This window comes from Dromiciops gliroides, chromosome 3 (assembly GCF_019393635.1).
Source record: "Dromiciops gliroides isolate mDroGli1 chromosome 3, mDroGli1.pri, whole genome shotgun sequence".
Lineage (NCBI taxonomy): Eukaryota > Metazoa > Chordata > Mammalia > Microbiotheria > Microbiotheriidae > Dromiciops > Dromiciops gliroides.
Window position 1 is genome coordinate 459,335,876 of NC_057863.1, and position 14,369 is coordinate 459,350,244.

A 14,369-nucleotide genomic window follows, 5' to 3' on the forward strand; every position below is an offset into this window, starting at 1 on the left:
TATAGGAACCACATGAAAATGCATTAGCAGATTTTCAGTAGGGCGTATTAAAGTTTTAAACTATCACATTTTGGAATAACTGCAAATTTCCCTGGTGTACTAAGAGTTCCACATTCATAGAGGTAAGAAGGTGTTGGAGAGAGAGAGAGTTGCTGAAAGGGGATGTACGTATAACAGTGAGAGTTAATAGTTACTAGTGAAAAAGAAAGTGGGTGTTCTTTTTTGCAATTTCTAACATGAAAAGTTTATATAGTAACACTTAAAATGCCCTGAAGCAATACTGCACAGTGTGTCCTGCCCTTCCTTTCTAAAAATGAATTTGTATGGGTCAACTTTGTAGGATTGTGTTGGAAGGTCACTTGTCCCTGGGTTGAGTAACCCCTCCACCGGGATAGAACACAGCACTCCACACCTTCTCAACCCATGAAACAGATCTAAATACAATATGGTACTGAATCCTATCTGGGCCTCTCTCCATTTCTACAGGGACAGTGATAGATTGCTGGGATCAGGGGGCAGAGGCTAAGAGTTGTTAGACCATTTATAAACATTCATGCAACTGCTGATGTTCTTAATGCAGGATCTTTTCCCAGTGGCCAGTAAGTTGATGCACTCTTAGAGGAAGTATCCAGAATATGAAAGACAAAAACAAAAACATGCCTATATTCAAGCATTTCCCCCTCCTGACTGGAAACGTCCCCCTACACTGGTTACTCATCCCTGTAGATAGGAACCCAGAATCCCTGCTCCATGTGAGGCAGGTAAGTGGTGCAGTAGATAAAGAGTCAGGCCAGGAGTCAGGAAGTCCTGAGTTCAAATCTGGTCTCAGATACCTACTAGTTCTGTGACCCTAAGCAAGTCACTTAACCCCTGACTCTGTTAGTTTCCTCCACTATAAAAGGGGAATAATAATAACATCTACTTCACAGTGTGGTTTTGAGGATAAAATGAGATAATACTAAAATGCCAGCTGTTCTTAACTATTCAGATCCTTTGGCCCACTTCCTTCTTCCCACTCATAGTGGGCCAGACTCTTTTCCCATCCTAACCCCGCAGAATGGACGTGGCAGTTCACACTGTTTGAATGAACTGGAAATAAACAACTGCAGTTCTTCTAGTAAGGTGGAGGACCACTAAACCTTACCTTTAACCCTAACAATGAATCCTAAGTTTCTCTGGGTCACACCATCTCCTCTGCGGCCACACCCTCCATGCCCCTAGGCGCTGCCCCCTGGGCCTTGCCATCTGCTTCACACATAAACCCTTTTAGGTTTTCCAACCACTCTGCCACTGAAACTTCTTATATTTGTTGTCTCTCTCATTAATGTAAGCTCCTTGAGGGCAGGCACTCTCTCAGTTTTTCTCTGTTTCCTCAGGGCTTAGCACAGCACTTATAGCATATATACACAAGCATGTATGTGCTTAATAAATGCTTTTCATTCATTTATTCATCCACTCATTTGTAAGTAGGAAGATTTTTCTATCCCACTGTAGTGGTTTCAATAGCTTCTATGAGGTATGTAGACACAATGATTTAGTACTTACACTGATAGACAGCACCGGGCCTGTTTTGTACATACAGTATCTGTCTGTCCCAGCACAAATGTCTTGTATGTCTTCCTCACTTCCCTTCAGTCTGAGCTCTTTGTGGATAAACATCGCAAAAGCCTTCATTCTGTTGGGGCTCCCTCCAATGCAGACAAACTGGAAAGAAAACCATCCAAGAGCTGCTGTAGTAATCTATGTGGTGACCATGTGTGTATCTATACTGCAGATAGTATTCGGTAGACAGCAAGAGTATGGTCGAGTCCAATGTGCGCTTGCCTTGGAGTGAAGGAGAGATGGATATTCAATCCTACCTCTGACACTTACAAGCTGTGTGACTATGAGCATGTCATTTAATTTCATTGTGTCTGAGTTGCCTCTTTTGTAAAATGGAAATAACCATCCCTTAGAGCACTTAACTTATCCAGGGTTTGAGAGGATCAAATGAGATCATCTATGCAAAATGGCACGAATATTGTTGTTGTTCAGCTGCTTTTTAGTCATGTCTGACTCTTCATGACCCTATGTAGCATATTCTTGGCTAAGATAATGGAATAATTTCCCATTTCCTTTTCCAGCTCATTTTACAGATGAGGAAACTGAGGCAAATTGGATTAAGTGACTTGCCCAGGAGAACACAGTGTCTGAGGCCAGATTTGAACTCAGGTCTTTCTGAATCCAGGCCTGGTGCTGAGCCATCTAGCTGCCTTGCCATACATTTAAATGCTAGTTATTAGTAGTATTATTATTTATGGTGATAATGATGATGGAGGTGAATCAAAGAAGACCTGATTAAGTCAAAGGAATTTCATACATAATCTGATAATATAGCAGAGTATAGACCATTATTAATCAAAATGAAGAGGTTACTCTGTAAATCTGATGAGATTAGATGTATGGGCCATTGGATGAAAACAAGGATGGGACACAGGGAATGCCTAGTGATGGATAGTGAACAATCAGCCCAACAACTTAATGCCTTTAAAGACTTGACTTGTCCCATTGTGCTAGAACTCAGCGCTTGAGGAATTGTTCTTCATCTTTTTCCTCAGACCTATTCCAGAGTATAGCAAGGGGAGGGGGCAGGGATTCCTCCCTTCCTCCAACCAGAAGCATCATTGACAACTCGTAGCAGCATATGGCCACAGGAAAAGTACGTGCATGCAGCCTGAAAAGTGAATTCAAAGATTGCTCCCTGAATGCCAGCTTCCTGTGTAGAAAAGGAGTATTTTAGTCTCCTAGACAGTATGATCCTGGGATCTTGCCTTCGATCCCAGAACAAAGTTTTTCAGAGCAGCACCGACTTTGAGAATTGCCTCATGGGTATCTCTGAGTTCAGAAGTTCCTGAGTTGAGAGTTCTAAGGACCAGATCTTCTAGAGAGAAAGGATTTCCTGATGCCTTCTGCTCCTTGGAGGAGGAAGAAGACAATGTTCATTATTTTTTCACAGTGTCTTACTTGGACCATGAAGTCTGATAAGGGGTCCTGCCCATTCTAGAGAAACATAAGGTGCCCCAGCCAAGTATTTCAGCTGAAAACTAGAAACTATAGTCAAGCAGCCATTTTGGAGCAGCCTCTGACAGCATTTAGCCAAGCAGTGTCTGCTAGCGTCCAGTGGACACTAGGAAACCAAGGTCAGCAGGAGCAACATGATGACATCATGCAGCATGAGAGGCATGAGATACCCTTTCTTTTATGTTTCTTGGCTATACATGTTCCCTACATGACTGCCCCTTCCAACAAATATCCTGGCCATATGCATCCCCTATATATGTTTCTCTCTTCTTAGGACCTTAGAATGTATCAATTCTCTCTGCTGATGCTGGTTATATTTGTGGATTCCAGATTTCTGAGGGAGATGTTTGTTGTTGGGTTTTTTTGGATTTTTTTCTTTTTGCTGTCTCAGTAGATGACTGGGCTTTGAGCTAAGTTTGTCCTCTGGCTAATTTTGAAAAGACAAAAATATTGGTGAGGGCTCATGATACGTGATTTAAGGGTACATGTCCATTTAGTACCTTGGACCTACAGTACCCATCCTCAAAGAGACTCAGTCTTCAAGTTGGAGAATTCCCTGGGTGCTATGTCATCGTTGTCATCATCATCATCACCACCACTAGCATTGGCTCATGACAAAAATGTTACTTGACCAGTGTTTAAAATTAACCTGGAATTAAATATAGCCCCAAACATGAAATAACTCCAATGTGATCAGTTTAAGTGACTTGGTCAGAAAAGATATAATCACAAAATTTTTAAAAAAGGGTGGTTCACATCTCAACTGAGGGTTTCCTAATGTTTTTTTTACATTAAATATCTTATCCTGTTTTAGACATTTGCTAATCCATAATCCCTGTGTTAAATATTAAATGAAACTGAAAAACTGAATCACACTAATATCAGTGGACATATTTAAAGAACCAGTAGGTTCTTTAATTCAGCAAAAGTTTGAAAATTGTTTTACTGGCAATCCCATGAATTAAAAATCAATTCTCAGTAATTTTTTTTTTTGCAGGGCAATTGGGGTTAAGTGACTTGCCCAGGGTCACACAGCTAGTAAGTGTTAAGTGTCTGAGGCCAGATTTGAACTCAGGTACTCCTGAATCTAGGGTCAGTGCTCTATCCACTGTGCCACCTAGCTGCCCCCTCAGTATTTTTTAATACAGAGAGTGTCTACTGAAGTTTTCATAATTAGGAGTGAAGACCTCATTGAACCAGTAGAGTCCAGAGCCTAAGAAGACCTAACTATAAAGGGAGTTAACGACTGATAAGTGTGCCTAAGTTATATTGGCATGTTATTTGGTGTGGCAAGCAGGGCCATAAGGGCTTTAGGTAAGAAATAGAATAGACAGGCATCAGAGGGTCAAGGAACTCTAAAAGATGACAGCAAAGTGTCACACTCAAGGGTGCTACAAAATCTAAGGAAAGAGGCTAAGAGTAAGTAATTATGTTGAAGAAATAACAAGCAGGAAATTTGATTACTAGCTTTCAACTCCTACTTGGAGGGTCCATTTCTAGGTACCATGGATCAGGAGTCAATTGCAGAAGAGTTAGTCCAACTTCTACAGCTGGAATAAGGCACAAAGACACCTAGCTCAGCTAAAAAGTAAAGAGATAGAGCAACAATAGCAGTTCTTTGGGAACACATCCTGATGAGGAGGAAATATGTCATTCAAGACTAGGAAACATTAAAGTTGGTGGAAATAAGAGTCACATGGTGACTCTCCTTTGTACTCTCCATGATGGCTCTTGCAAATTTTATCTTTTCTCCTAATATCTCCTTCCATTTACACTGTATATGACATGGATGCACTTCCTCCCCCATGTTGTCTTCCCCTGTAGAAAGTGAGTTCCTTGAGGGGAGTACCATGTTTTTTCCTTTCTTTGTATTCCCAGAGAGTACCTTAGCATACTTAGTGAATACTTAATAAATGCTTGTTGATTTATTCTTAGTGAGGACCTTGCCTCCTACTCTATTGAGAAAATAGACACCATCCATCATGAGTTCCCTGTTCTTATCCACTGTGAACCTCTACACTATCCCTCATTCTCTCTTTCTTTTGTTCCCAGCCTTCAATGAAGAGGTAATCCTTCTCTTTTCCAAAGCCAATCACTGTACCTATGCCCTTGACTTCATCTCCTCTCTATTTCTCTGGGAGCCTGCTTTCCTCAATCTTGCTCATCTTCTATCTATTTTTATCTACTTTGCTGCTACCTACACACATGGACAGGTCTTTCCCACTCTTTATAAACAAACTTTGAGTTCACTTGACTCTGTCATTCCTTCAAGCTAAATTCTTACATCTCCCCCACTTCATAGCCAAATTCCTGGAAAAAGTCATCTATACTATTTGCTTTAACTTTCTCATATCCCACTTCCTTTTCAACTTCTAGCCTCCACCACCATTCAACTGAATTAGCTCTCTGCAAAGTTACTAACAATCTCTTAATTGCTATTTTAATGGATGTTTTTATAATTCTTATCTTTCTTTTTTGTTTGTTTGTTTGTTTGTTTGTTTTGTTTTTTAGGCAATTGGGGTTAAGTGACTTGCCCAGGGTCACACAACATGTAAGTGTTAAGTGTTTGAGGCCGGATTTGAACTCAGGTACTCCTGACTCCAGGGCCAGTGCTCTATCCACTGTGCCACCTAGCTGCCCAATTCTTATCTTTCTTAACCACTATGTATCTTTTTTTTTGAGGGGCAATGAGGGTTAAGTGACTTGCTCAGGGTCACACAGCTAGTGTCAAGTGTCTGAGGCAGGATTTAAACTCAGGTCCTCCTGAATCCAGGGCCAGTGCTTTATCTACTATGCCACCTAGCTTCCCCCCACTATCTATTTTTAACACTGTTGACCATCACCACTTTCTAGAGAATCTCACCCCCTTTGGATTTCACATCATTGTTTTCTCCTGATTCTTCTTCTACCTCTTTCACACCTCTTTATCAATCTCCTTCACTGTGTCATCACCTGATTCCTAACTCCTAGCCATGGCTATCATTGAAGGCTCTGTCCTAGGCCCACTTTTTTTCTCTCTTTCTATGCTCTTTAACTTGGTGGTCTCATTTACTCCCATGGTTTCAATAAGCATCTCTATGCATATGATTCCCAGATGTATATCTTCAGACCTAATCTCTCTCCTGAACTCCTGTCTTTCATCACTGACTGTCTACTAGCTAGCTTTCTCCAAACAGATATCCCCTAAGTAGCTTAAATTCAACAGGTCCAAAATTGAACTCATTCTCTTCTCCCCAAACACCCTCTCCCTCTATACATACCATTTTTGTTAAGGACATGACTATCAGTAACTAGGTGGTAGAGTGGATAGTGTTGGTCAGGAAAACCTGTGTACAAATCCTGCCTCAGATACTTGCAAACTATATGAGCCTGGCCAAGATACTTAACTGCTCTCATTCTCATTTCCCTTATTTGCAAAATGAGGATAATAATAGCCTCTATCTCACAGGATTGTCATGAGGTTAATAGAAGATAATACACACTTATGTGTTTATGTTATATACATTGTATATTGCATATTATACAGAAAATGTTTTTGAAAACTTTGACATGTTCTGTAAATGTTAGTTACTATTATTATTTTTATCACCTAGATTTGACTCTTCACTGTTTCACCTCCATATCTAAATAGTTGCCAAGACCCATCAATTCTACCTTAGTATCTCTTACATCATCCCCTTCTCTCTACTCACATGACTACCATCATTACTTAGGCTCTAATCACCTCTTATTTAAGCTATTGAAATTGCCTCTTATTTGGTCTTCCTGAATCCTTTTTCTCCCATTTCCAATCCATCTTCCACAGAGTTGTCAAAATAATCTTCATAAAGCACAGGAATGACCATGTCACTCCCCTCTTGCCTCTACGATAAGATATAAATTCTCCAACATTGACTTTAAAGCTTTTCATAATTGGGCTTTAGCCTACCTTTTCTGACTTATTTTTTATCACTCATCTTCATGCATTCTATGTTCCAGTCAAACTGGCTTAATTGTTTTTCCTTGAATTCACCACTCCATCTCATATTTCTGTGTCTTTTCTCCGTCCCCAAAATTTATACAATCTTTTCCTCAGTTTCTTAGAATCCCTACCTTCCTTTAAAGCTCAGCTCATGTGCACCCTCTAAAGCAGAGCCTAGGATTTAAAAAATATTTGGATAAATGCATTTCAGAATTTTTTTTTCTTTGTAGTCATATGTATCTTAGATTATATATTTAAAAATATTGTTCTCAGGGGTCTATAGATTTTACAAGATTGCCACAGGGCTCCTATGATATAAAAAATGTTATGAACTCTTGTCTTAAAGGAAGGCTTTCCCAATCTACTTAGTTATTCTTGCTCTTTGCCTCAAATGGTCTTTCATTTACTTGTAGCCCCATGTCAAATGTAAGCTCCTTATGAGTAGGGGCAGTTATTAATTTCTCTTTTTGCATTTCTAGTACCTAGGGCAGGGACTCACCCATTGTGGACACTCAATAAATGTTTGTTGGTGTTGTAGGTTTTAACATTATTTCCTTAAGCTTTTGGATACTCTGGTTGCATGATATGCTCCTATTATTATTGTTACTATTCTCTTTTGCTGATCACCATGGAACCATTCTTGTAGCTCCTTGGTTTACTTGCCACGGGACTAGTAGTTGGTAATCAGCTGTAACTCAATTGAAATTTGAAGGCTGGGTAGAAAAGGAGCTGAAACCATGAGCTAAGTTGAGGTCTTTAGTTTTCTGTGGATTATCCATTCAATTTCCTCCTCTGTTATCATGAAAAGCCAAGAGTTGGCTTGAGATCTAAGTGTATGCAGGCTATTTTTTGCTAAGTACAATAATTTCTAAATAACCTCATTGTCTGATACCAGAGAATGTAAATTACTATGATTTATATTGATCATAAAGCCAAAACAGATGTTAGAGTAGCTTGTGGTTTGATTTCTCCTTTGAACTGTAGCTATTGCTGCAATCAACAGGCATTACTGGATGCTTCTGGAGCCATAAAGATGATATGGTGAGACAGAAAAAGCTTAGATAAGACTTTGTAACTGACAATTCTCAAAACCAAAGTCCTAAATCCGAGGCACTAGCATTTCAACTATAGATCTGATTTTCAATGGACTGCTTAAATGGGAAGTTGAGCATGGTTGGAGACCACCAACATTGACCTTGATGGTCACTAATCAGTCAAACTCTCAAATGAGGTTTTTTTTTTTTTTTGTTTGCCCTTGTTTACTCTAGAAAGACAGTAGTGGGGAAGATTCACAAAATTCATAAGAATGTATGGAGGAAACAAGAATAGCTACTGATAAGGTTTATTTAGTTATTACTATAAGGTATATTCCATCTTATCCTCAGTATTTATTAAAACAAAAAGAAATGAAAATCTAAAATGCTTCCTACTTTACATGTCTGGTGGCCCTTAGTGAATAATTTTAAATTGTGTGAGTGGTATATGGAGGTTTTTTTTATCTATTTATTATCCTTCCTGTTTTATGTTCAATTGCTCTTGGGACAATTTGGCCTATGCAGGTCTCTCACCAAGCTTTCTGTAACTTACAGGGGATCAACCATGTGCTCCACTGAAATCCAGGCAATGTAAAGAGATCTAGAGGAACTTCTCTTGCAAGCCTCTATTCTGCTCTGTTGCATGGCCTCCCTGAGGAGAATTTATTGAAAACAGGGACAAGAATAGCACAGGATGGGTAGTCATTGATGGGTTAAAATCTTTATCATTTGAATGACAAGATCACAGATCTATCAAAATCTCAAATTAGCATATTTATAAGAATTCTATATTTTTGCCTAATATGTCTGTGAAGTTGCCTAAAGACATCTGGGAAGATTATAGAATGATGCTTATGATAGAGGTCTACCCAGCATTTAAAAGACAAACTTTCCATGTGTTCATAGATAGATACTAAAATAACTTTCCTTTGATTTTATAGATGATGCTATTAACAAGGATGACAATTTGTATAGAGATGGAGTTGATAAGGCCTACAGTATTTTGTTATTATGGAAGGCTATTCTTTGATTAGCATCTATAACTTATCTGAAATTAATTTTACTATTTGCAACAAAGACCATTTATTTAGGCAAGTTTTCCCCTATAACTGTTGGTATAATCTGTTGTATTCTGCTATATCAACAAAGAAACATTTATTATGTGTCTCTTATGTACCAGGCACGATGGTAAGCCGTATGGATACAAAAACAAAAAATGAAACAATCCCTACTCTCAAGAAACTTTAGTTCTATTTTAACAAAATCGACTACCTCCAATTCCAATGGAAACTCTAATTTATGCTGTCTAAAAGAGCACTCAGAAAATATTAAATGTTCTATAAATATGTGTAAACAAATATCAAGGGAAAATTTTCCAATCAAACTAGTTCACCCATGTCAAGAATTCAGAGAAAAATACTAATTTGGAAAAGTTTTACATGATTGCACATGTATAATCTATATCAGATTGCTTACCATCCCAGGGAAGGGCGAGGGGAGGGAAAGAGGATGGGAGGGCTAGAATTTGAAACTCAAAATTTTTTTAAATGTTAAAAATGGTTTTAACATGTAATTGGGGAAAATAACATATACATATATGTAAATGTCTTTTAGGCAATGAGGCATACAGTCAGATGAGAATTCAAGTTTTGGTAAATGGAAATAGTAGAGTCTGTAGTAGTAACAGTAGTTGTTGTTGTAATTGTCATTTATATAGCACTATAAAGTTTATAAAATACTTTACAAATATCTCACTTTTTCCTCAAAACTACCGTGGGGGGGATTGAAATAGGTACTATTATTATTTTTTCTTTTTACAGATAAGGAAACCAAGACTGAGGGAGGTTAAGTAGTTTATTGATGATCACACAGCTAGTAAGTGTATGAGCCTGGATTTCAGTTTAGGTGTTCTTGACTCCAGGCCCAGCCCTGTCTCCTAAAGTTGCCTTCCTATAGCAGAGTAAATAGAGGTAATACTGAGATCAAACCCTTAGATGCTTTCCTCCAGGAGAAATGCCAATGACATGACTCCTGGGGTTTAGCTCAGGCCCTACAATGTGTGACAGCACAACACAGTGGAAAGATTATTGATATTAATTCCTGATTCCCTAGACTCAGTAAACCTTGAGTTTGAATACTATCTTAGGCCCTTACTATTTATAAAACCACAAGCAAGGCTGGTAACCTTTCAGAGGCTTTTTCCTTTCTTGCAAACTTGGCATAATAATAATACTTGTACTACCTACTCCACAGGGTGGTTGTGAAGCAAATTCTTTGCAGACTTTCAAGAGTTCTATAACAGGATTAATATTAGTAAAACAAATGGTACACATGAAATATCTTTCTCAAGCAAAGGATCATTCATTCCAAATTGGAACCAACCTTAGAAATCCTCCTTCCCTTGTTTTAATAGGTCAAGAAATTGAGGTCCATGAGGGGCCAGATTCTCTGAGTCCAAATCTAATTATCTTTCCACTATGCCATACCTGTGAACAAGAACTTGAGCTGTTTTTAGCCATGGAACAAACATCCAATGTTTGTTCAACAAGTGCATGTACCTCAACATCCAGTAATAACACTTCTACTCTATCACCATAGACTATGTGGCTTAGCAGGATGAGATTTAGGGTGCTCTTGTTGGTGGTCTGGGTTGTGGTCAGCCATGGGTATTCTGGTTCTGGCTCCATCCTTCTCTAGCCTTGTCATCTTGGATAAATGTTGGGTAACCTCTGTGAACCTTAGTTTCCAACTCTGTAGAAGAGGTGTGAAATCTGACTATCTCATAAGGATATTGTGAGGAACAAAAGTGATATCAGTGAAAATACTTTGAAAATGATCAAGCTAGGTGGTGCAGTGGATAGAGCACTGGCCTTGGAGTCGGGAGTACCTGAGTTCAAATCCAGCCTCAGACACTTAACACTTACTAGCTGTGTGACCCTGGGCAAGTCACTTAACCCCAATTGCCTCACTAAAAAAAAAAAAGAAAAGAAAATTATCAAGTAGGGGGAAGCTAGGTGGCACAGTGGATAGAGCACTAGCCCTGGAGTCAGAAGGTCCTGAGTTCAAATCAGGCCTCAGACACTTGACACTTACTAGCTGTATGACCTTGGGCAAGTCACTTAACCCCAATTGCCTCACCAAAAAAAAAAAAAGAAAAAAAAAGAAAATGATCAAGTACTATACAAATGGAAGGTATTATCCATTCATTTAATTGGTTATCTAGTTTATGTTCCTGCTTATGATTCTTCCATATCCTTAGAGGCATGCAGGGCCTAGGGAAAATCATAGTATCAGGCTTCAGGGAATTCTTCATTCAAGGGAAATTTAGTGAGAAGCATAAAGAATAGCCTTGATTGACTGAACTGAGCTTAAGCATCAAGGACAATAGGTGGGAAAAGTACTAAACAGGTAAGGAAAATAGTCAATAGCACAGATATCAGAAAAGGTCAACATGCAGCTGGAAGGGCATGTTTGAAAGGAGGGTAAAAGGACACAGTTGTCAGGGAGCCAACCCTAGTCTCTTCCATGTTGCCTTGGTGATGATAGAAGGAGGATGGGAAAGCTCAGGGCTGATTATCAGTGAGAACATCAGTTTTTGTTTCAGCAAAAGGTGTTGATGCTACTTTCCCCTATTCCCCTCCTGTTAAATCCCTAAGTCATAGTGTAGCTTCAGCAACCTGGTCCCTACACTATGCCCCCTTCTCTCCAAAAGCAAAAGTACCAGGAAAGTTGCTTAGAATGGAACATAATAAAGATGATTCTCTGCATTGCTGGATGGCAAATTTCTTGGAAAAGGAACAAATCTGAATAATGTCATCTGAGTCATTGTATTTTTTCAAAAAGTGAAATAAAGGGATTTTTTTCTCTTCTATTTAGATAGTATTGGGTTTAATGACTTGAAGATTAGGGAAATTCAGATTCACTTGTAAATTTAGACCATAAATAATGATCTACTAGATTCTCAACACTTTGGTCAGTTCCCAAACTCTGAATACCATTGAGGTTATCAGTGTCATTTCCTGTGTTCCTGAAGTAAGAATAACCAGTACATGTTTCTTGTATGCAAATATCTTCAGGATCTTCATGTCTCATTAAGGATAGAGAGGAATTGCTCTATTATTCATTGAATTTGGAATAGCTTCAGAAAATGAGATTGGTTTCAACTCCTATAAGAACTCTGACGTATTTCTTTAGTAGTAAATATAAAACTCAGATAACAAGTGAAAATGAGAAGCAGCAGATGAAGAAAGTCAATATTTTCCAATGGTCTAGACTTCTTTATTTACCTTTACATCACCAAACATGGCTGGAAAGTTATGTGTCTTTGTTCCTAAATCCAAGTGGTAAAGAATGTCTTCATCCATAGAATCCAGGTGAGGGTTTTTGACATGGACAAACCTATTTCTAAAAAAAAAAAGCAAAGTTAATGCAGAAGAAGTCAAGGGATAAATCTCACACAAAAGACGAAGAATGACAATAAAATTGAAATACATGGTGAAATATGATCATATTAGTTTCTAATATGGTTTCTGTGCATGTTCTTATCTCTACTACAGGGCACAAACCTAGCTCTGAAGTCAGATGATTTGTGGGGATTCCTTGGCTATACCCTCCCAACACAAGGAATCTTAAAGGTTGCAGCTGCAGTGGAAGCCAGTCAGAAAGTGGGGGATGATTTTTCATTCATTTTGTCAATAAATGGCTACCATAATCAAAGGAACTATTCCTTATCCTACAAGTAGTTGCAGGCCACAAAATATTATGGCAGGAAAGGATCACAGAAACAAATAACTAAGCTGAAACAAATGGATAAGGATAACTATTTTTTGTTTTAATTTTTTGGGGGGGGAGGATAGGCAATGGGGGTTAAGTGACTTGCCCAGGGTCCCACAGCTAGTAAGTGTCAAGTGTCTGAGGTTGGATTTGAATTCAGGTCCTCCTGAATCCAGGGCTGGTGCTTTATCCACTGCACCACCTAGCTGCCCCAGGATAACTTTAGAGGTAAGAGAGAAAACTGCGATGGAAGGGCAAGAAAAGACTCCTCATGAGGTCTTTTCTAAGCCTCCCCAAACTAGCAGTGTCTTCCCACAAAGTCTCCTTGCATACATTTTGGATATACTTACTTACATATATTCTTGTCTCTTCTAGCTAGCCTATAAGATCCTTGAAGGTAGGCCCTATTTTTGTTTTGTCTTTGTATCTTCAGTGCTCAGCACAGTGCTTAATGAATGCTTATTGAGCAATTGATAATAGAGTACATAGTTCTTGAAAGAATAATGATAAATGGAGAACAAAGAGGATAGGAAAAAGCAAAAGGAGTACACAGAGAAAAAAAAAGCCAAAAGGTCTATTTGTCATAAACAATTGGAACTTATAAAAGAACAAAAACCAGAAGAAAGGATAAAGGATAAAGAATGGAGATAATAAAAAATACCAAGGGCCAGATAAGAAGCAGAAAAATGAAAAGTAACAAATCTATTGTTGTAGGAGCATCTTTCTAATAGAGACTAGAAGCTCTATATAGATATGTGTGTGTGTGTGTGTGTGTGTGTGTAAGAGAGGGAGAGAGAGAGAGACAGGATGAAAGGATACAGAGACAGAGAAACAAAGACAGAGACAGAGAGATAGAGACTGAGAGAGATTATATACTGAAGGACTAAATATACAAACACAAAATAATACAAGTCAAGAAATAAGAGATGCTATTATAATACCTCCACGTGTCAAAGTTTCAGATTATTATCAATCCTTGATTTTACCATATAACTCACTAGTACTTCACTAGCTCGTTCCAGATCAAATGTTGACTTCAGACCATAGCCTTCAAGCCTCTTCACCTTCCCTATCTGCTTTCATCTCAGCTATAACCCAAACCATAACTTCCTCTCTAGCCCACCTTGCCTTCTAATGACTTACTGCACATGGTGTTATTCCCATCTCTTGAGTTAAGCTTTCCCCATCTTTCTATAAATCACAGTTTAAGTTCTGACTGGTCATAGATGTTACCTAATTTTTACCAGCCATTCACACCTAAACTAACACAAACCTCATCTGAAACTTCATAGCTGCCTACAGGAAGCAAAGCTGAACTATAGTTTCCCAGCCTTGCTGTGCTCATTCTCTGGGGGAAATACAGAAAGGCAATCATAAGATAAAAAGATGGCAAAAGAAAAGGAAAAAAAAATAAGAAAATGAAGAAGGCTGGATAATGCACAGTTCGGAGAGTCACCTTTTGAATAATCAAATTGACTTTATATCTTTTTCTCAACATAAGGGGAAATCTGCTCCCTTTTCTATTTATAATTGAAGTTCAA

At 38.5% G+C, this 14,369-nt stretch overlaps 1 protein-coding gene across 2 annotated transcripts in view; it reads right to left on the reverse strand.

Annotated features, from left to right (window-relative positions):
- The window catches only part of UPP2 (uridine phosphorylase 2), a 45,111-nt gene that overhangs the window by 23,998 nt on the left and 6,744 nt on the right, over nt 1-14,369 (reverse strand). For both annotated transcript variants that reach the window (XM_043998503.1, XM_043998502.1), the window contains exons 2-3: nt 12,342-12,459; nt 1,546-1,704 (exon numbers count right to left, since the gene is read on the reverse strand). In XM_043998503.1, the coding sequence (XP_043854438.1) occupies nt 1,546-1,704; nt 12,342-12,459 (277 nt within the window). The remainder of the gene's footprint in view (nt 1-1,545; nt 1,705-12,341; nt 12,460-14,369) is intronic.